General features: G+C 40.0%; 1 protein-coding gene across 1 annotated transcript; it reads left to right on the top strand.

The window, feature by feature from the left end:
- The first annotated feature begins 1,609 nt into the window (after positions 1–1,609).
- LOC137943714 (auxin-responsive protein SAUR64-like) lies at positions 1,610–1,981 on the top strand. The gene has a single exon (XM_068789152.1). It carries the CDS (start codon positions 1,610–1,612, stop codon positions 1,979–1,981), a length of 372 nt encoding a protein of 123 aa, XP_068645253.1.
- The last annotated feature ends 22,465 nt before the right edge of the window (positions 1,982–24,446 follow it).

The raw sequence follows: 24,446 nt of genomic DNA, 5'->3' as shown, positions 1-24,446 counted from the left end.
TTGAAGTGGGCCACAGATCCATCTGGATTATGTTTTACAATAAAATCACCGACTTCTTATCTAATGGAAGGGGAACAAGTTGCTAAGTCTTATTATCATTAAGGGATGCCATCTCTTCATCCTTCACTACTTTCCATCCTGGATTTTGTAGGGCTTCCCAATAAAACTAAGGAATAGAAGTAGAAGAAATAGAGGCAAGAAACTGACAACAAAATGAGGATAGCTGATGAGTCGATAAAAAAATGGGAGATGGGGTGAGATGTGGATGGTCGTGTGCATGACCTTGTCTATTTCCGAAGAGCAATAGGTCGAGTATCAAATGAAGGAGCAAAAATATAAAGTGGAGAAGGAGAACTTACCTCTGAGGGGTCTAGAGACTTCATAGGTGTAGTGTCAACCAATGCTTCAAGGGGCAGACAAATATGTCATCACGGCCATGAACTATTGAGTCATCGATCGACACAATAGGTTTAGGAAATTCATTACCTACAAAGAAACCAAGTGGGGGCACCAATGTATGAATAATAGGGCTGGTCTTCAAAGAATGTCAGATTGCTAGAGACAAACATCTTCCTTAGAGGAGGATTATAACTCGTGTATCCTTTCAGAGTACGAGAGTAGCCCAAAAAAATACATTTAATCGCTCTCGGATCCAATTTAGTAGTATGTGGGGATGTAACATGAACGAAGAAAGTACACCCAAAAATTCTCGAAGGACGGTAAACTAGACTCAAATAGCTTTAAATTAATACATAATTTGACTTAAAAGATGCTTTCTTGAATATTTTAGGACCTTTTAATTTTTTTCGAGTTGTAGCTTGATCTTTGCCGACTCCAATGCGAATATCTCCTTCCATATAAATCAAATTGACATCAATTTTTTCCTTTTGAATGCTAACAATATAATTGATTACTAAAATATATGTGTATCAGCAAAGTCCTGCATCTCAAAGTAGTTTGGGATTTTGTTCGGTTATAAGGTTCCCAATTTTTGGAAACCCCATTTTAACAAAGTCACGGACATGCTGTAATGTTTTTGTAAAAGTGACCAATTTTGTAAGTAAGGTGAAAACCAGATCTTCTACTGAAGCCATGTAAGAGTCCATGTGTCCCAAACTAGAGTCGTGAGAGATGTGAACCACCTGATCCACAACTGTGTCGATTGGCAAGGTTGGTGCGAAGCAGAGTCCACTGCAAGTAGATGAAGGATGTGTTCTATCATTGGCACCGGCCCAACTTGTAGATACTATGTGATGTGATAAGAAATCAACAATTCCTTTTGCAAGTTCCACTGTTTAATTGAGTGGAGTTAGGCTGGTCTGCTGTCAAGACTGTGGACAAGAAAGAAAGCAGCCATAAGGAACTATGGCCCTACCTGCTCTCCTCCAAGCCTTATCGTTGTATGAACAGCACATGGTGTTGCCTCCATGCTAACCCAGCAAGATTAAAGACCCAGCTATCCAGATTGGAGCTGATCGGTGCCTTTGGAATCCTTTTATATATACATCACCTTCTCGAGGTTTTCATTCATCAATACACCACCCATTGGAATCCCAGATCACTCTCTCTTTCCTCCGCGAACTTTTTCTGCAACTCTTCACTCGCGACAATGATGAGCCCCAAGAAGTTGGTGAAAAAACTAGCTGCGACCAGGAGCAGATCCGTCGCCGAGAAAGGTCATTTTGTTGCATACACAACAGATTGTGAGCGCTTCGTCTTTCCTTTGACATTCCTCTGCAATCCCATTTTACAAGCTCTGTTGGCAGTCTCCGAAGAAGAATACGGACTGCCGGGAAATGGGCCAATTATGCTGCCATGTGATGGTGCCTCCATGGAATACTTAATCTCGTTGACGCAGAGATCGTTGAGTGAAGATTTTCAGAAGGCTTTGCTTGTCTCAATAACCACAGATGGGTGCTTAACATCTTCCTTGGTCCAACAAGAACGAATCCAGCATATGTCCGCCGTCTTTAGTTGTTAGTGCATTTTTTTACAATGCGGTCTCTTGGACTTGGCTACAAATGTAAATATTTGTGCAATTTTGGTTCTATACAATTTTCCATATTTCATTTTTGATGCCTTGAAATGTTGAAAATTCAGCAACTTCCCTTCTTTGATAAAGTTAGCTTACGTTCCTGATCTGGTTTGTGGTTAGCTGAAAGCCTGATTCATTCATGATGAGCAATTTTCTACAGCTTTATTAGTAACTGTAAGAAACCTCAGCACTCATTCATGGAGCTGGATAGCTTGGTTAGCAATAAAAATGTATTTGGCCCTCCCGTCCACAACAACCCCTTGGGAGATTTGGTCTTGTTGAGACAAACCGGGTCTGTTGAACTGTATAAAAAATAGTTCCAAGAAAAATTGGCTCACACTAGCCGGTTGGTACGAGTCGACCAACCGATCAACTTCTTTACAACAGGCCTCACTCAATCTCTGAGGTTAGAGGTGGAACTTTAATCACCTTCAGATTTGGCTCGGGCAATGAATTTAGCTCGAGCAATGGAACTACGACAACGACTTCAGAATCGTAGGCCTGTTTGGCAAGGGGAATGAAACATTTCCTCCAATTGGCAAGGGCGCCAAAATACTTTTCTTCAGGTGCCATATCCAGCATTACCACCGCCCAGAAATAATCCGAATACTACTCTGGCAGCTGACACACGCTTTATTAACCCCCCACTTCAGTATATCAAAAAATTAACCAGTTTCGAGATGGCGGAACGGAGGTCCAAGAACCTGTGCTACAACTGTGATGAACCATACAGGGCATGCCACTAATGTAAACGGTTGTTCTGGCTCAAAGTGGAAGAAATAGAGGATACAGAAAATAGTGATGATCTTATTGAGGAGGAACCACCAGCAATCTCTCTGCATGCCATTAGTGGGCAGAAATTTGCCAAAACTATGCAAGTCTGAGCTCAAGTCCTCGACCAGGAACTTGTGGGACTAGTGGATTCGAAAAGTACACACAAGTTTCTTAGCGTGACAGTTGCTTAACACCTTCAGTTATAGATCCATCCACACCCAACAACCACGGTTTCAGTGGCCAATGGGGAGAAAGTCACAAGCTATGGGATTAGCAAAGCGGTAAAATTTTCAATTTGTACGACTTTATTTCAGTCAGAATTTTTTGTCATACCTTTTGTAGGATTTGATATGGTGTTAAGCATGAAATGGTTACAAACATTAGGACCCATACTATGTGACTTTTTTGCTTTAACTATGAGTTTTATATTGAGCAGACGCCAAGTGCTATTATAGGGCAGTCAGGTGGACAAACCCCACCACCTTTATACCATTCACATACAAGACCAACCGGACAACACCATAAAAAAACTTCTCGACGAGCTCTTAGACTTCTTCCATGAGCCTTCTGGATTGCCTCCCTTGAGACACTGTGACCATAGGATCTGTTTAGAACTAGATCCTGATGTGATGGTAGTTCGACCGTACCGATATCCAAACCTCCTAAAGGATAAAATCGAGCGATAGTGCCAGGCCATGTTACAACAGGATCTTATTCGCATCAACCGCTCCCCGTGCTCTTCACCAGTCTTGCTCTTAAAGAAACATGATGACACGATGTTAAAATGTATCTACGCTGCCTTGTGGGTGATGGTCCGATACACTAGATGCAATGGCTACTGTGGGCTGAATATTGTTACAACACTTTATTCCACTCAGCCTTTCAATCCACTCCTTTCTGGGTTTTATATGGCAGGGATCCCCCTCTGCTCCTCTCTTATACTCTAGGGTCCACCCGCGTGGACGCCATTGATCAGGCACTCATGGATCGTGACCAGGTACTACAGAATATTATAGCTCGCCTCCGATGCGTTCAATTTCGCAAGAAATATTTCTATGACAAGGGACACCGAGATGTCTCATATGAGGTAGGGGACTACGTTTGGTTATGACTCCAACCATACCAACAACATTCCATTTCCAAACCTCCACGCCATAAGCTCTCACCCAAGTACTTTGGGCCTTTCTCCATTATTTGGCGCGTGGGCCCAGTAGCCTATCAACTACAATTCATGTATCCCTACTAAAACCATATACGGGCTCACCCCCCACAACCACACCATTCCTTCCTCCGGTGGACACGTCATCCTTACACCAGCCGCAGTGTTATGAGTATGATTGGTTAGTGACCAATGGGAGATTCTAGAACAATGGATTGCCACTGAACCAGACGCAACGACATGGGAATAGTTGGACACCTTCAAATAGGTCTACCCCACTTACAAGCTTGAGGACTTGCTCTTTCTCCAAGGGGCGACAGATGTTGAGGATGCAATTGCTAACTGAGTCATACAATGAAGACGCACTGAGTCACAAAGTTAATAGCAGAGTTAATAGATTTCTTTCCATATTTTTTTAAATTTTTTTATGCATTATATAAGTTAAATTGCCATAGGGGCAGAATTGTAATAATTAACCCTATAACTATGGCTGACGTCAACCTTACTTAGAGGGTAAGGAGAATGAAAAAAGGCATACATTGAATTAGGTTAAACAGGGTTTGGAATTCTCCTTGACGAGCTCTAGGGTTTGGAGGTCTCCTTGATAAGCTCTAGGTCCAGGTTCCCTCTTGAATCTAAATTTCTTTCTTCCTTATTTTAATTTTTGTTTACCTTGCTCCATATCGAACAGAAGAGGGGAATTTCTGCCCCTTTTCCCAGTTCAATCAGAGGCTTTAGCCTCCCATCCATTACCAACAGCCATAGAGGGTCTCTTCCTCTCTTTTCGAGCTAGGTTTGAGGCTTCTCCATCACCACACCACACCACAAGCAGCCACAATTCATAGGTTCTCAGCCTTAAGGCCAGCAAGAAGAAAGGTTAGGAACCCCTAACCTCTGGTCCAAAGACTGTCCAAGTTAGAGGCTTGCAGCCCCTAACCCGAGCAGCAACAAGAGGGTGGTTCCAAACCCTCTATTCCGTGATCAAAAGGGGAACCTTTCCCCACCTGTCCGAGCAGTAGCAGCAAGGGCCCTCTGCCCTTACTGAGAACAACAGCCTAGCCCCTCAAAGGAGGTTGCTTTCTTCCTACCCGAGACCTGGCCAAAGAAAGGAATCTTCTTTCCCATCCTTACCGAGACAGAAACTCTCTTACAGTGCTGGATTCACAAATCCCACGTCGAGTTACTCGATCCATGACTAGTGACCATAACACCAGGTGGCTTGGTGGGGGGGTGTTTGATTTGATTATTTACAATTTAAATTTAAGTGTATGAAAGTTAAAGAAAATAATATAAAAAAATCAATCGTACAAGACAATAACATCAATTTTTTTTATTGATGTTCCCCTATTGGTATTCATCACCCAAGAACCCATGTTTGGGGAATTCCATTAATATAAGCTCTATTAACTTAGAATTGCACAAAAGATATTTGGGCTCATTTGTAAGCCATGTGCATGCTCAAATACACAATTACAACAAATCTTGCTTGAGATTGAGCTAGATTCTAGCTCTAGCAAGCTCTTCAATCTAGATTGAAGGTGTTGTTGGATTTAGGATCCCATAATGTTAAACAAAGAAGAACTAGATTAAGAGAAGATGAAGCCAAAGAGAAAGAGAGAAGAGAAGAGAGAATGAGAGGAGGAGAAGAGAATGTGGATGGCTTGGTGAGAGAGATTGAGAGCGAGGGAAGGAGGATTTAGGTTGTTAAGTGACGCTCCTAAACCTCCCCCTAATCATCTATTTATAATAGTAAAAAGTTAACTAATTACATCAATACCCTTTACCCTAAGAAGGGTCGAAAAGGGGCAAGAAAATAAGAGATTTTACATCAATTCCACTATAACTAGATTACTTCTTCCAACACTGTCCCTCAAGCTGGGGGTGAAAAAATATCATATATACCCAGTTTGATGCTTATAGTGGTTTGAATCTTGGATGTGACTGACTTTGTAAGGATGTTTGCAACTTGCCCTAGAGTTGAAACATGTTTGAGAGATATAATGCCAACATGTAATTTTTCTCATGCAAAATGAAAATCTACCTCAATATGATTTATTCTCTTATGGAAGACTAGATTTGAAGAAATGTGGCTGGTTGTGTAATTGTCACAATGTAGTTCCATGTATGCTCCTTTGTGGGAACCTAATTTTGTGAGGAGGGATTTGATCTATAGAAGCTCACTAATTACATGGGTTGTGGCTCTTTATTCTTCTTCGACACTGAACCTTTGCAAAAATATTTTATATTTTAGTCTTCAATGTGATCAAGTTTCCTCAAACTAAAGTGCAATACTCTGAAGTATATTTCTTGTCATCAGGTGATCCGACCACATTGTTAAGTTGTGGAGCCTAATTAATGCCCTATGCTGAGTTGGTTGGGGATCCTATCCCATATTTAAGTATGGGGAAGACAAACTTAAAAGAAGGAAATATGTGTTGAAGTAATGACAATGATGGATGCCCTAATCTATTGTGCCATTGTCGTGCCACTGGCTGAGAAATAGAAGCCACAGTAACTTGAGGCAAATTTAAGTAGTAGAGACCTCCTGTTTCATGGCCTCCACCAATCACCTATTTCATCACCAGATCTGGAAAAATACAAGAAGGAGAAAAAGTGATAGAACAACTAAACATCTTGGTTAACTGGCTTGTAGACAATAACTTTTAGGAAAACTGAAGAACAAATAAAACATCATGATGCTGAAGTGTAGGACTAGTAGAGGAGGTTTCTATCCTAAAGACCTTGGTTTGAAATTCGTCTACTATGGTAAAAAATTTATCTAGTAAATGTGGAGATAAAGAATGTAAAAGACTTTTATTACCTAAAGAGGAGGAAGAGGGTGAAATTATAACTGAGACAGTTGTAGCAGCAGCAATAGTGAAGGAGGAAGTGAGTGTGGGTACCATCAAAGTCATCATCGAGATTGTCTTCTTTCTTTCCATTGACTAATCTTTTTGTTCATTTTTGTTCATTTTTTCAGTATTATTAACCGAGGCCTAATTAGCAATAGCCCAATCTTGCTTGGCATGAAGTTTCCAACAAGTATCAATCAGGTGATTCAATCCTCCACAATAAGTGCATAATCTTTGTGTCAGTCATTGAGGAGCTAAAGCTAGATCTACCACCTCTCTTTCTATCTCCTTTAGAGTTCCTACAACGACCTCTATTAGTTGAAGTTGTACCTCTGTTACCAGAGTACATAGCTGAGGATATTTCAACCGAAGGAGTAGTAGAGGGGTTTGGGATCCAAAGTAATGTGGCACTTATATCATCAAAGGATGGAAGTGTAGCGTGTTAAGTTGTGGAGCCTAATTAAAGCCCTAGGCTGATTTGGTCGTGGATCAACCTATGCGGTCAGGTCACCATTCGCCCCCACCCGGTCCACAATATATTAACTGTTATTTCATGAAGGGCAGTTTGGGAATTTTACTCTTGTAATATGGTTGCCCTAATTTTCTCTTTATAATTGAGGGGCACCACTATTAGGGTTTTAATCATCTTATACCGAGGAGCATCTCGAGTTGCAACCTAAGAGGTTAGGGAGAAACACTTGTAAGTGTGTGATTTCTTTAGTAAAATATTTCATATTCATAGTGGATTACTGTAGTAGCAGAAGACATGACGTAGTCTCACCTTGAGGTGAACCTATATAAATCTTGTTGTACTTCTTTTTTGTTGTTGTTGTTTTCCCTTCTTATTATTATTGCTCTAACTAGTTTGGAATTAGGGCATGTAATTCCTAACATCTACATTTGAAAATCCTTCATTATTGAAATGGCCATAACATTTATATAGGAGTCTCTTGCCTGGAGCTCTTTTTAAATATATGACAATCCTTTCCAAAGCTTGCCAATGAGTAAGTTGTGGTTTGTGCATATACTGACTAACCACACTTACTGCATATGATATGTCAAGTCTAGTCCAGTGACATAAATGACTTTCCGTACAAGTCTCTGATATATACCCACTTCAACATCTTCATTGGAGCCATCACATAACTTTGTATTAGCATCCATATGAGTATTTGTCGGTCGACATCCCTCATTCATGTGTCCTCTCAAGTAGATATAGAACATATTTTCTTTGAGATAAGACAATGTCATGTTTTGATTGGAAGAGTTCAATACCTAAAATATATTTAATAAGTCTGAGATATTTTGTTTTAAATTTATTTCATATTTTATTTTTGATATCCTTTATACTATTAGTATCACTCCCAGCCAAGACAATACCATCCACATAAACTGCTAGTAATACGATTCTTTTGGAGGTATTATTTACAAAGACGAAATGATCAACCGAACACCTGTTAAAACCAAATCAAAGTATCACTTGGCTAAATTTATCCAACCAAGCATGAGGAGTCTATTTTAAACCATACAACCATATTTTTCATTCTACATACTGACTCCCCCTCAAACACAAAATCTAGGTGGTTGATGCATATAGACTTCCGTCTTAATGTCACCATTTAAGAAATTATTTTTCACATCTAATTGAAAATTTGACCAAGAAGAATTTGCAATGGGTGATAGCAACATACACACTAAATATAACTTGGCTACCAAGTAGAAAATCTCTTCGTAATCAACTCCATAACACTATGTGTACCCCTTTGCTACTAAACGGGCCTAGAGACGGGCCAAAGCATCCAAATTATGCTTTGTGACAAAGACCTATTTACATCCCATAGGTTTCTTACCAAGAGGAAGTGAAACAAAAGTCCAAATCTGGTATTCTCATAAAGCAGTCATTTCCTCTTCCATTACCGCCTTCTATTATGGATAGTTCAAGGCCTCAATAGAAATTTTTTGTTTCCAACTTGATCAGTTCATCATTAGGAAAGTTTCTTATAGAAAATTCAAGGATATTTTATCTGGAATACTTTCCATATTCTATAGATTAAAAACATAAAGTTTCCAATGATAAACTTGACTTAATCAGCAGCACTTGTGAATAAGGAAATATTTCCAAATATAAGAGATTTCTGAGGTAAAAAAAGGCTTTAAAAAGGAAGTTAAATCTCTATTCAATATGCAGGAATTCGCCTAGAATTCTGAAACTCAAGGAGAGCTTTGTTGCATGCAGCAAAGAGCAGTGCAAGACATGAAACTTCAGCAGTCAATCAACCAGTATTACAACAATTCAACTCAGGTATGTGATAAAAAGAAAAACATCCAGTAGTGATAGATTATACTGATTTGCAAAAAATAATATCATCAACTAGCCACACGTTTATAGAAAACAAGGCTGCATGAATCATAGAAATAGGGTTGTAAAACACCTCAAACTGATAGCTTTCTTTCAACCGAAATATCAACTTTCATGGAATAAGAGAAACTACAAACTTTCCCTTAAAATTTCATGAAAGAAGCATAATTTCTGAAAGGAAGAATGTCTGACATATATTTGACATTGATATAGATGAAAAATCAAGAACCAAACTGGGAAGAAATACTTACCTTTCCCTAGCCATTCCAACACAAATTGAAGAGGTAGAATCCAGCACCTCCATGACTCATGATCCGAGCACAAAATAATTAGAATCCTGAAATCACTACTATGATATCATGTTAATTTTCAGGATTCCATAACCTTTAACATCTTCAACTTTAAAGTAACAATAGAGAGAGAAAAGAAGGAGAAGAGTAGATAAAAGAGAAGGAGACATCCAAGAGGAGGGTGAAAGGAGTGGAGCATGTCAATGAAAAACGATGAGGAAGAATTAGGATTGTTGTTGGATCTCCTAAACCTCCCACTTAAGTTCTATTTATAGATATCAAAAATAAAAATATTACATGTTGAATTTATGGAAAAGTGTAATACGTTATTGACATCTATCACTTGTTGTAATGAGAGTACATGCACCTCTATTTATAATAGAGGAAGGTAGTAGAGTCCAATTACAATAAAACTACCCTTGTTCCAATTCCACCCAAACTCTAACACTTCAGGTAAGTCCTAACATAATTAGGTAACTCAATATTGATAAAAGACAAATATAACTTAAACTAAAACTCTTCTTGGTCGTGACCTTAAGATAAAGATACTTTTGTGAGTCCTTTTTTATCTTCCAACTGATGTTATAAGGATACCAGCTCATGGTAATCTTTGTGGGTCCTACTTCTTATGGGTTTGGGCCCATCTTGTGGGCCTTCCTTGGTCGTGTGGTCCATCTTATAATAATCTTACATATGTGGGCTTTCCTTGGTCGTTTGGGCTTGATCTTATCTTCCAACATTACAAGTATACTCTTCACCCTAAGAGTGAATAAGACACAAAATATCAAACTATAATTATGTTAATGACACCCAGGCTTGTGCATATCTTCAAAAATTTTTATTGTCATTAATACTTCTTCAACACTAGTCATAGGAGGTTGTTCATGCCTAATTCTCTTCCTAGTTTAGAGAATCAATCAATCAAATCCTAAGGACTTTACGAAAATGTCCCCTTATTTTTTGGTAGGAACAAATTCAAAGTTGATTGGCCTAAATTGAAACAATGCTCGAGTAAAGTATTGTCCAATTTCAACGTGTTTGGATAGAGAATGATGTGTCAGGATTTTTGCTACGCTAATGGCTCTCAAATTGTCACAATAGATAACATTTTCATCTTTAATTCAATCAATTTTCTTAGAAGTGTTGTTTAATCCATCGTACTTTTACACAATAGCTTTCAGCCATTATGTACTCAGCCATGGTGGTAGAAAAAGCCAAGGAATGTAGTTTCTAGGAAAACCAAGAAACAAACATTTTTTTGTTGGAAGATGGCCCCAAGCCCACACGACAAAGGAAGACCCACAAGTTCAAGTGTGTGGAAGTTGGGCCCAAACTTACAAACCAAGGAGAAAACCCATAGGCCCATCCAATGGTAGCATGATGGTAAATAAGTAGTCATCTAATAAAGATACCATTGATGTAATTAATTAATGATTTATGTCTCTTATTCACTCTTACTAGGGTGAAGTGTATTCTTGAAATATTAGTACTTCTGATATCTATAAATACAACTTAAGGAGGAGGGTCTGTTCAAGTCCATTACCCTAAAAATACAACTTAAGGAGGAGGATTTGGACAAGTCCATTACCCTAAAAATACAACTTAAAGAGGAGGGTTTGGACAAGTCCATTACTGTTAGGTTCTTCCCTTGCCATGGATCGAGTCACCCTTCTTTCCTCTCTTCCCTCCATGGTTGATCTTGACGTTGGAAGAGAAACCTTGTTTCTTGAACGAGTAATGGTGGAAGTCAATTTAGAATGAAGGAGCTTTGGAGGAAGCTCAACCTTGGACCTCAAAGGGAGAATCCGACCTTGACCTCTGAGGGAGAATCAAACCTGTAAAATATAATTTTCTCAATACTTGCCTCTCTTTTCCTTCACGTCCCCCTAAATAGGGTTAAGGACGAAAATACAAAGATGACCCATTAGGTCAAGTGGTTCACGCCACATTACACTGAACCAACCCAAATTAAACCAAACCAAATAAAGTAAACCAAACCGAATTGAAATTACATGAAAATTAAATTGACATAATTTAATTCCTATGCCTATGGATAACTCGTGATGCTATGGAGTCCATAACATCACCCTCCCCTTGGAGAAAGAGCTTGTCCTCAAGCTCAAAGTATGGGTAGAGGGTGCGAAACGCCGCTAATGGCTCCCATGACATGTCACTGGGGTCAGCATCAGCCCATTGCACTAAGATCTCCCAATCACCCTGAATACGACGAGTTTGTAATACCTGTGCCGGGGTAGAAAGTACACGTCCCTCATGGAGTGGTGGCAGCGGGGTGTGTAGCAAGGGCGAATCACCGTGGAAGGTCTTTAATTGTGAGACATGAAAGACGTTGTGAATTCTGGCCTCTGGCAGAAGCTGCAATCTGTAGGCCACTGTCCCAATGCGGTCCATCACCTGAAAGGGACCATAATATTTTGGAGAGATCTTGTGACGTTTGGAGGCTGTCAACGACAGCTGCCTGTAGTGTTGGAGACGCAACCATACATAATCTCTAGGAGAAAAGAAGACTTCCCGGTGCTTCTTGTCATAATATTGTTTCATAGAATTTTGTGCCTTCTGTAGATGAGTGCGCACCTCTGTGATGAATGTGTCTCTTTAAGCCAATGCTTGGTCCAAAGTTGGGACTTTAGAGGCCCCTGGTTCATAGGCTAAAAGACGGGGAGGTTCTCTACCATATGCCACCTTGAATGGGGTTGTGCCGAGAGCACTATAGTAGGAGGTGTTGTAACAGAACTCAGCCCAGGCGAGCCACTTAACCCACCTCTTAGGTGAGTCCCCCATGAAACAGCGGAGATACATTTCAATTGTTCTGTTGACGACCTCTGTCTGACCATCAGTCTGTGGATGGTAGGCTGAAGAAAAGGCTAACATTGTGCCTTGTAACTTGAAGAGTTCTTTCCAGAAGGTACTTGTAAAGATTGCATCCCTATCACTGGTAATTGAATTAGGCATCCCATGTAATCGTACAATGTTATCCATAAAAAGTTGAGCTACCTGCGTTGCAGTGTAAGGATGTGCCAGAGGAATGAAATGCCATATTTAGAGAAACGATCCACCGCTACCAGGATAACAGATTTACCTGACGAAGAGGGAAGTCCATCTATGAAGTCCATAGAAATATCAGACCAGACCTATGACGGAAGCTGAAGTGGTTGGAGCAACCCCGCTGGACTTAATGTTTCAGCTTTATTCCGTTGACAAGTCTGACAAGCCGCCACATAATCAGCTATACTGTGCTTCATGCCCCTCCAATAAAATTCCCTACTGATTCGAAAATATGTTTTCTGTCGGCCCTCATGTGTATTGTCATGGAAGGAGGCCAAAATGCTGTTAATCAGAGGGGATGTGTGGTGTAGAAAAATTCTGTTTTTGTAGAGGATGAGATTGTCCTAAACCATCCAATGTGGTGCCGCTGTGCCCTGCTGGATATCCTTGCATAAGGAGATAATATCTGGGTACTGTTGTGCCTCTTCCTGTATAGAATCCAACAAGAGAGCTCTGGGCTGACTGATGGCGTTTAATTGCGGCTCTGGAACGTCCTGGCGGGATAAGGCATCAACCCCTACATTCAAACTTCTCGGTTTATACTCGACAGAAAAGTCAAACCCCATAAGTTTACTTAACCAATGCTGTTGTGGTGAAGTAGTAAGACGCTGCTCAAGAAGATACTTGAGGCTGCAATGATCAGTGCGAATCAAAAAACAATGTCCCCAAAGATAAGGGCGCCAATGCTGTATAGCTTTCGCCAATCCAATCAATTCCCTCTCATAAGCTACCAACTTGTGGTGGTGTTGGCCCAGTTGACGGCTAAAATAAGCAATCGGGTGGCCCTGTTGGTGCAACACTGCGCCAATACCGCTCCCTGAAGCATCACATTCCACTACAAAGGACTCCTCAAAGTCGGGGAGCTACAAAACTGGGGCTGATGATAAGGCGTCTTTCAATTGCTGAAAGGAATGAGCTGCTGTCTCTGACCAGGTAAAAGTATTTTTCTTGAGGAGATTGTTGAGCGGAGCTGGAAGTTGGCCATAGCTACGAATAAATTTTCTATAATATCTAGCTAGGCCCAAAAATGCTCTTAAGGCTATAATAGATGTAGGAATAGGCCAATCTGTGACCGCTTGTATCTTACTCTGGTCTACCTTCACCCCTGATGCTGAAATAACGTGACCCAAATATGCCACTTCTGATGTGCCCATAGAACATTTTGACCGATTTAAAACCAAATGATGTGAACGTATAACAGAAAATACCTGGTGAAGGTGCTGAAGATGTTCTTCCCAGCTGTTGCTATAGACCAAAATATCGTCGAAAAAGACCAATACATATTTTTGCAAGAGAGGGGAAAATACCTGATTCATGAGGGCCTGTAAGGTGGAAGGCGCATTTGATAGACCAAATGGCATTACGAGGAATTCAAAATGGCCGTGATGCGTGTGGAACGCTGTTTTCTCCACATCTGATGGATGAACTCAAATTTGATGATAGCCAGATTTCAAATCGAGTTTAGTAAATATAGTAGCTCCATGTAGCTCATCTAACAGTTCGTCCAGCACTGGAATAGGAAATTTATCTTTAATTGTATGGGCATTGAGTTGTCTGTCATCCACACAGAACCTCCATGACTTATCATGCTTGCGGACTAGTAATACCGGTGAAGAAAAAGGAGACCTGCTAGGCTGAATAATACCCTATGCTAACATCTACTGGCACTGCCTTTCAATCTCATCCTTCTGTAAGTGAGGATAACGATACAGACATACCACTACCGGCTCGGTCCCCATTTTCAAACGGATACGGTGATCACAGTGCCTAAGTGGCGGTAAGGCAGTAGGGTCTTGAAAGATATCCTCAAATTCTATAAGTAAGTGAGATAACTGGCATGTATTTGTGGACTGGACCTGGGCAACCTGTAGTGCACAGGTGAGTGGTGCTTGTGTGCCATGCAATATAATCTGATGTTGGTCCTCTATAAAAGACATGGTCAGAGCTTGGAAATCCCATTGTATTGGTCCCAACAAAATTGTAGCCATTTAATTCCTAGCACCAAATCGAATCCTGATAGTAGAATCACCAGAAAATCTGCAACAAATTTATATCCCTCAATATCAAAGTGTGTGGCTGGTGATATGCCTACACTAGTAATTTTAGCCCCATTGGCTACTGATACAGAAAGACCATTCTATTGCTGTACTACTAACCCAAGTTGTTCTGCCGCATGTTGACTGATGAAATTATGTGTACTACCCGAGTCAACTAAAGCCAGTAACTATAAATGATGTAATTGGGCTTTAACCTGCATTGTGCTTGCACTGCGTAGACCAGTCATAGCATGAAGGGAAATCTCTGGATCTTCTTGGTCAGTTTCCACAATTTCTTCCTCTTGTGGTATTTCGTCTCCATCCTCCCACAGACATATACTGAATAATTGTTTACAGTGGTGACCAAAAACATACTGTTCATCACAGTTAAAACAGAGGCCTTTGGACTTTCTCTACTCCATTTCCTGTCTAGTAAGTTTTTTGAAGTAAGGAGCAGGTGGAGCTGAATTAGAGATGTCTGGGCGTGGGGCTGCACTGTCTCTAAATCTTGGAGGTCCGTAGGAATGGTTTGGCGCAGAGGCATTGTGCCTTCCTGGCCAAGCTGGTTTTCTGACCAGTGACTCCTTTAGAACACGCTGCTTGTGCTCAATTGCTCTGGCTAAATTCATAGCTTGGTCTAAATCTGTAGGAGCATGTAATTCAACTTCTAAACGCAGAGCTTCTGTCAAACCAGCAGTAAAAATATGAACATACTGTGTGTGGCTAACAAACTGGTTTGCTCGGGCTAACCTTTCCTGGAAGGTCTTTTGGTACACCTCTAGTGTTCTAGTTTGTTTGTAATTGATTAATTCACCCAATGGATTGCTACTAGCAGGAGGACCAAATCTCATCATGCAAGACTGTCTAAAAGTTGCCCAATCCTGAACCACTTGGTCATTTCGGAATTGGTGGTACCATAGAAGCGCTTCATCGAGCATGTGGTAGGCGGCCAAATACACTTTCTCATCCGCAGGTGTTTTTTGATGGTAAAAGAACTGATCACACTTGGCTAACCAAATCAAAGGTCCTTAGACCCATCATACGTAGGAAAGTCAAGTTTTAAATACCTGGGCACAGTGTTTGGTCCTTGAACGGCAGGCCCCAGATGGGAATGGTGTTGACGCATTGGTGGTTGTGGGGGAGGTGGTAGGTGGAATGGATGGTGTTCGGCTGGTGGAGAGTAGGCAGCTGGAGGTAGGGCTCGTGTATCATGGTCCACTTGTCGCCGGAGGAGAGCTTGGATGGCAGCATCCATTGATTTTATTGCCTCACGCAAATCAAAGGTTGTTTGACGCACCTCTTCCAGGGCATGAGCCTGGTTATTTGTCCTTTGCCTATTATCTTCCGCTAACTATCTCAAATCGTCAGGGGAAGAGGAATCCCCAAGGGTGGACCTGTCTGATACCAAGATGTTAGTTTCTTCCCTTGCCATGGATCGAGTCACCCTTCTTTCCTCTCTTCCCTCCATGGTTGATCTTGACGTTGGAAGAGAAACCTTGTTTCTTGAACGAGTAATGGTGGAAGTCAATTTAGAATGAAGGAGCTTTGGAGGAAGCTCAACCTTGGACCTCCTTGGACCTCAAAGGGAGAATCCGACCTTGACCTTTGTGGGAGAATCAGACCTGTAAAATATAATTTTCTCAATACTTGCCTCTCTTTTCCTTCACGTCCCCCTAAATAGGGTTGAGGACGAAAATACAAAGATGACCCATTAGGTCAAGTGCTTCACGCCACATTACACTGAACCAACCCAAATTAAACCAAACCAAATAAAGTAAACCAAACGTAATTGAAATTACATGAAAAGTAAATTGACATAATTTAATTCCTATGCCTATGGATAACTCGTGATGCTATGGAGTCCATAACAATTACCCTAATTGATGTGAACAAAGGTTGGTTTTCGCTATTATATTGTGGGACCTACCATGGAGTCACAAGCTAGTGGGACCCACCATGAGAACGTGGGCTAGATATTCTCTATTACAATGTCGGACCGACCATGGTGGCACAAACTGGTGATTAGAAGATCTTGTGGGACCCACAAGGATATCCACGAGTTGACAACTCATCCTAGAAGGGCATGTGGTTAGAAGATCTCGTCGAATCCACAAGGATATCCACGAGTTGGCAACTTATCTTAGAAGATCTCGTGGAATCCAGAAGGATATACACAAGTTGGCAACTTATCCTAGAAGATCACGTTGGAACTATATTAAGCTTCTATTTACGTCAAGTTACCTTAAGTTTTTTTCTCTAATTGAATGTAATTAGGGGAAGGGATTTATAAATAGAGGACTTGTACACAGATATAAAAAAACCTTTGATTTTATTGATAATTGAGAGTTCTTGAAGGAACTTTGCAAACTTATCAGGGATTTTTCCTTGTGGCATTCAATCAACTCATCAAATGGATTTTCCATCCCCGTTTGTGGCATCTTCGCCATACCAAGGTTCTTGCTTTGCTAAGCAATGTGTCGCGGTTTTCCATCAAACTCGAATGGTCTTGGGACGATTACCAGATCTGGCATCGGGTTTCGTCACAGGTTGACGTGGTTCGTATCAGTTGGTGTCAGAGCTTTGGTTAATCAAGTTTGCCTATCCTTTTTTGTTTGTTTATTTTTCTTACTCGTCAACAAAAAAAATCCGGAAAATAAAAAATTCCAAAAAAAGGCAAGCGAACTGATTTAGCCGTTGCCGAGAAGGAGGAGGAAAAACAAATTCTGAAAAAAAGAAGAAGAAGAAGAACGATTGTTTTAGTTGTGAAGGAGGAGAAAAAAGAAGAAGAAGAAGAATGATTGATTTAGCCTTAGCCGAGAAGGAAGAAGAGAAAAAAAATGATTGTTTCTCTGTTCGTGCCGTGGCCAAAGAAGGAGGTTCTTTTGTGCCATTGCCAAAGAAAAACAAAAGAGAGAGAGAGAAAAACGTTGTTGTTGAGGCTTGCGAAGGACTTCTCTGTTCAAAGGAGGAGAAGGAGTGTTGGAATTTGTGTTTGTATCGACCGGGCCAGTCCTTGTATAAGATCCGTGGGGTTGCTTTCCTAAAAGGTTCTAGCCTTTTAGCCCAATGGTTTCAACATGGTATCAGAGCAGGTTGGTCCTGAGTTCGAGTCCCGCTCCCACCGAATTTTGTCCCAGGTATTTCTGGTGAATTTGTCCTGGGTTTTTCCAGGAGTTAACCTGTTAGGAAAGCAACCCCACGGATCTTATACAAGGACTGGCCCGGTTTATACAAACACAAATTCCAACACTCCCCCGCACAGGAAAACTCATGGACAAATTCACCAGAAAAACCCGGGACAAACTCATGGAAAAACCCAGGACAAATTCACTAGAAATACGTAGGACAAAATTCGGTGGGAGCGGGACTCGAACTCGGGACCAACCTACTCTGATACCATGTTGAAACCGTTGGGCTAAAAGGCTTGAACCTTTTAGGAAAGCAACCCCACGGATCTTATACAAGGATGGCCTGGTCGATACAAACACAAATTCCAACAAGGAGTTTTTTTTTCTCTCTGTTCGCGCATTGCCGAAGAAGGAGAAGCCTTCTCGACGCTTTTGACGAAAAAGGAGAAGCTCTGCGCCGTCGCCGAAGAAGCCTTCTCACACCGTCGCTGGAGAAGGAGAAGTTCTGTTCGGTGTCATTGCCGAAGAAGACGAAGAATTTTTTTTTATGCCGACCTCTGAGCCTGTTGGATTATCACCGAGCTTTCGGAAAGCAAATTGGTCGTTCCTTTCTCCTCGAAAAATCACTGGTTGACGTCGCTAATCTTCAGCTCTAGTCTTGGTACCAAGAAGAAGACGAAGACCGTCTTCTGGTCTATTTGGCGCCATGAGGAAGAGAATACCGCTCTGTTCGGTGGTGTGAGAAAAAAAGACGAGTCGCCCGCCATATTCAGTGCCGTGAGAAAGGATCATGTATCGACAGATTTCCCGAACTTATCAATGCCACACTGTTCGGGATGGATCAGCAGAAGGAAGAAGACAACTGTAGATAAATTTTTCCTAACTTAGGAAAAATTTAATCGATGCTAGAGTTTCGCGCCAGACCAAGGTGATTGAACCGAGTCAACCCAGGCCAACTCAGACAGGGTCAACTCTGGTAAAAAAAAAAAGAGTACTCCCTGGCCAACTCAGACCGGGTCAACTCAGGTAAAAAAAAGTACTTGACCCATTCTCTTTTGCATATTATTCTAACCTTGTTTGCAGATTTTTAATCATGTCGCATGATCAAGAGATTCCATCATCCAGTGTTCCGAATATGCAAATGCAAACATTAATGGGGGAGATGAAACGGAAGAAGAGGGAGGAGTTAGAAGATATACATGGGAGGTTGGATAGAAGATATACATGGGAGGTTGGATAGGGCAAAAAAGAGAAAACAATGGGAGCAACCATCATTTGTTCCGAACAACCCAAGGAGGAACAATTTGTACCAAAGGGAAGTTGAGGATATGGGTAAATTTGATGATTTAGATGAAGAGTCTGATAGGATGTCAGTGGGCAGCCATAGCAGATATGACCGGAATCGAGAAGCTAGGAACCGGGTAGATAACAACTTGGGAAGTATCAAGATGAAAATCCCTACATTTCAAGGAAGAAGTGATCCTCAAGCATACCTCGAGTGGGAAAAGAAGATGGAGTTGGTTTTTCGATTGTCACAACTACTCCGAATTCAAGAAAGTAAAACTCGCTACAATTTAATTTACTGATTATGCTATTGTGTGGTGGGACCACTTGTGCATCAACAGGAGGTGGAATGGAGAACGTCTTATTGAAAATTGGGATGAGATGACGATATGTGCCAGGTCATTACTACCGGGATCTATACCTGAAGCTGCAAGGTCTCTATCAAGGTAACCAAAACATTTATGATTATTATAAAGAGATGGGGATGGCAATGATTAGAGCCAATGCGGAGGAGGATCCGGAGGCGACAATGGCCAGATTTTTGAATGTGTTAAACCAAGAGATTGCAAACAAAAATGATATACACCATTATGTGGAAATAGAGGATTTGGTGCATATGGCAATCAAAGTTGAGAGGCAACTCAAGAGGCGTGGTACACGGCCAAGACCAAAGCATTCGAGTGCAGCACTTTGGAGGTCAAACTACCCAACAAAAGAAGAAAATCCGTCCACCTTCAAGGCCAAACATGAGCCCAAAATAGTCACCACTACCATGGAGTCTCAAGGTAAATCAGTCCCTATTTTGACTAATTTTAGTGAGATTAAATGTTTCAAATATCAGGGGAGAGGACACATAGCTAGCCAATGTTCAAACAAGCAAGTTATGATGATCCAGGAAAATGGTGAAATTGGTTCTGAAGACGAAGCTGATCTAGATGACATGCCACCATTGGAGGACTCCCCCATTAGAGTTGAGGAGTTCAGAGCAGAAAAAATTTAGATGCATGGACTAGTCGCACAACGTGCCTTAAGCGTGCTAGCTAAAGAAGAGGAAGCAGAAGTACAACGGGAGAATATCTTTCACACTCGGTGCCATGTGAAAGACAAGGTTGTGGTACCGTTTTGAATTGGTAAATATCAATATGAGGTATTCTGCGATGTGATACCAATGCAAGCTGGACATCTCCTCTTAGGAAGAATGCGGCAATTTGACAGACGTGTGCAACATGACGGATTCACCAATATGTACTCATTCACGCACAATCAGCGAACAATCACTCTAGTTCCGATGACACCAACACAAGTATACGAGGATAAAGTGAAGTTACAACAATTGCATAAGGTCAACCCTAGTGAGGATTTGAGGACAAATCCTTCTCAAGAGGGGGGAATTATGTGAACAAAGGTTGGTTTTACGTTGTTCTATTGTGGGACCCACCATGAGGTTGTGGGTTGGATATTCTCTATTACAATGTGGGACCGACCATGGTGGCACAAGCTAGTGGTTAGAAGATCTCGTGGGAGCCACAAGGATATCCACGAGTTGGTAACTCATCCTAGAAGGGCATGTGGTTAGAAGATCTCGTCGAATCCACGAGGATATCCATGAGTTGTCAACTTATCTTAGAAGATCTCGTGGAATCCAGAAGGATATCCACAAGTTGGCAAATTATTCTAGAAGATCACGTTGGAATTATATTACGCTTCTATTTACGTCAAGTTACCTCAAGTTTTTTTCTTTAATTGAAATGTAATTAAGGGAAGGGATTTATTCTACCTAGATTCTACCATGTCCTCCATTATAAATAGAGGACTTGTACACGGATATAAAAAAAACCTTTGATTTTATTGATAATTGAGAGTTATTCTTCTTGAGTTCTTAAAGGAACTTTTCAAACTTATCAGGGATTTTTCCTTGTGGCATTTAATCAACTTATCAAAAGGATTCTCCATCCCCATTTGTGGTATCTTCACCATACCAAGGTTCTTACTTTGCTAAGCAATGGGTCACAGTTTTCCATCAAACTTGAAAGGTCTTGGAGACGATTACCAGATTTGGTATAAGGTTTTGTCACAGGTTGACGTGGTTCTTATCACTAATCTTCCTCACCTTTTCTCCAATTTCTTCACTCTTCCTCTTCTCCTCCTAAGTCCTTCTCTCCACTACTCTTCTTCTTCTTCTCACCCCTTAATCATCTTCTACTGTGATTATACATCTTGGAACCCTAAGTTTCAACATGGTATCGGAATGGGAAAAGATCTGAGATGGAAAAGGAGAAGAAGATGGAGAAGAAGGGGAGGAAGAAGAAGAAGAAGAAGAAGAAGAAGAAGAAAAGAAAAAGAAACAAGAGGAGTTTCTCATTTTTCCTTAAGTCTTCTTTCCCAATTATGTTTTTAATTACATTTTTAACTCTCTTACCATATGCTTCATATAGGAAATTATATATTGTTGGAAAGATATTTGAGTCTATTTTCCAACTCAAAAGGAATTTTTAAGTTTTTATTTTTCTAGAAATAAAAATCAACATCTGAAGCATCAAAGGTAAAGCAATAGTGGGAAACTTCAAATTTTGAGCCATTTTATGCCATCAATAATGAGACTTTATATGGATAATTATATATCAAAAGAAATATATTTATGTCTATTTTCTTACCCATTCAACCAATTCTCATTCCAAGTTTTTTAGATGGAGATATTATTCTCAAAAGAGTCAATGGTCATATTGGCCAAACAGGAAAAAGTACTTATTTCGATTCGATTACAAAATCCAAAATCTATTAGATTATTTATCTCAAAACAAGTATATTTTATGAAGATAAGTTGTACTTGGTTAAAAAGTATTTGAAGTCTAGTTTCATAAGAATAAAATTTAATGTCAATCTGATATATATTTAAGGAGATACTCGCATTGGAAGAATCAGAGGTCATGCTGGTATACTGTTGCATAAGAAGATCTGGATTTAAGCTGATTTTTTTGCTTAACATTTTGAGTTACTATTATTGATCAATAATATCAGAAAAGTATTCATGATCTACCATTGAAAAGTTTCTGTTTGTTAACTAACAATATATGGAAAGAATCATTAGAAGAACATCTTATTTTCAAAAAATTTCCTTGATTTATTTGTCAAACATTGCCTTGCATAAAGATTTCAAGAAAAAAAGGCAAGGAAATGTGTCTTCTTTGATTGCTAATTTGGCACCAATTGAAGGAGGAAACTACCTTATTTAGAAGTTTTTTCCTGCCACAAATTTTGTGAGATTTATTTGGTAGGCTTGCTTAAAAAAATAAGCCAAGAAAAGTTTGAAATATTTGACTTGGTTTGAGTTACTTGGTTTAAAATATTCAAGCTAATGAAGTTGATACAAGAAATGGATTAGCACTTGAGCTTGCAAAATATTTGTTGATTATCTCCCAGCTTGAAAGGGAGAAAAAAAGGAGAAGTATGAAGGATGAGCACATTGGAGATCGTTTGATTTATTGATTATCAAACAACACTTGGGTTTAACTTATTATTGGCAGTCTATTACTCGGCTTGACCCACTCACTCACTATCGAAGCTACTATCTGTTATCGACTATTTGTTATCTTCTATCGGTGTGACTCCAGCTTTATTATTACCCTGGATTGTTACCTTGGATTATCCTCAGCAACTTGGTGCATAGCTTCCTTATTCAAGGATGGACTTGCTGAAAATTATCTTTTGTGTCCTTATTGCTCTTCAGGACTTTTACTACCTACTAGTTATCTGCTTCTATATAACTACCTATTTGGTATGTGTTATTTGGGCATTGCCTCATTACCGCTGCTGCTATTATGTCTCTTTGACCGAGACATTATTATTGAAGGACTCCTTGGCTGATAATTTTTGTTAGCATTATTTATTCTAATGAGGAAAATAAAGCACATGGCGGCCTCAAAATATTATCTTCTAGTGATTATCCAATACCCCCATATCTAGCATTTTTACTCCTACATTTGGGAGTCGGTGCCCTTGGAGGGACACCGTGATAGGGGAGTTTATTACTACACTTCTGAGAAATGACTATAGACTCACTACCTATAGCGGATTGGAGTGTGCCCAACATCCAGCGTGATTCAAGTCTATTATTCACCCAAGCAGTGTTTTTTGAGCTACCTTGAGAAAGTGGGTAGACTTTGTGCCCCACAATAGGACAAATTTTCCTCCTATGAAATTGAGCGAAAAGTAATTAATGTCTTATGGCAAGGAGTGAATTTAATCTCTCTTATATTATGTTAGTTGGGTCTCTTGGAAAAAAAACAAAGAGATCAACAACTTGCGGGGGAGTGTTGGAAGATATGGTGAACTGCCACTTTATACAGGAAGAATCTATATACCATTTACAGCAAGTTGGAGTTTATGATCTTCTCTCACCCCCACCTTGACCGGGAGGGGGGGGGGGGGGGGGGGAGTGTTGGAAGATGGGCCCAAGTCCACATGTCCAAGTGTGTGAAAGATGTGCTCAAGCCCACAAATCGAGGAGAAGGCCCAAAAGGTCACATAATGGTGGCATAATGGTAAATAAAGAGTAATCTCGTAAAGATGGTATTGATGTAATTAATTTATAATTTATGTCTCTTATTCACTCTTACTAGGGTAAAGTGTATTCTTATAATATTAGTACTTATAATATCTATAAATACAACTTAAGGGGGACTGTTTGGACAAGTCCATTAACCTAATCTTCCTCTCCAAATTCGCCACTCTTCCTCTTCTCCTCCTAAAACCTTCTCTCCACAACTCTTCTTCTTCTTCTCACCCCTTAATCCTCTTCTACTATGATTATACATCTTGGAGTCCTAAGTTTCAACAATTTTCTAGTATTTGATAACTACCAATAACACTCTTCTATTAAATTTACAACATACAAACTCATAATCAAAGTACCCAGTTAAGTAATTGGTTGAATTGTGAGCATCAAATGCCTAAGTATTTGAAAAGAAAAATCTTTGCAAAATATTTTTAGAAAAATCTTTCACAACCACTAGGTGTGATTCTCAAATATCATATTGAAATCTAATGTATAGGCAAATTGTAAGCATAACGTACAGTCTTCTAGCTACCAAGTAAAGTAGAAATCCTAGCATATTTCTAAATAATTTCTGAGTCTATGGGTCTACTAGAGTCATCCAAGTCAGTTTTAAGGATGCATTCATGGGTTTAAGGTTTAAAATTACATTTCTTTAAAGAGTTATTTAATATACTTGGACTAATTCGTGAAGATTCTTCTTTTGAACCACTTAAAGTCCAAGGAAGAATGAAAGTTCACCCATCAACTTCATTCTTCATGAGTTTTACAAACTCTTAGCACAAAGAGGTGAAAGTAGAGCCAAGAACAAAATCGTTCACATAGATTTGGTCAATAGTCATATCTTGTTCATGACTCATAGTAAACAAGGTTTATCCACACCTCTTTTCTACCCATTTTGTTCTAAGAATTCA

This window comes from Aristolochia californica, unplaced genomic scaffold, assembly GCF_029961685.1.
Source record: "Aristolochia californica isolate CCGP_79_NKW_82.1479 unplaced genomic scaffold, dmAriCali1.0.hap1 SCAF_11, whole genome shotgun sequence".
Taxonomy (NCBI): Eukaryota; Viridiplantae; Streptophyta; class Magnoliopsida; order Piperales; family Aristolochiaceae; genus Aristolochia; species Aristolochia californica.
This window is presented reverse-complemented; position numbering and strand designations above follow the sequence as displayed.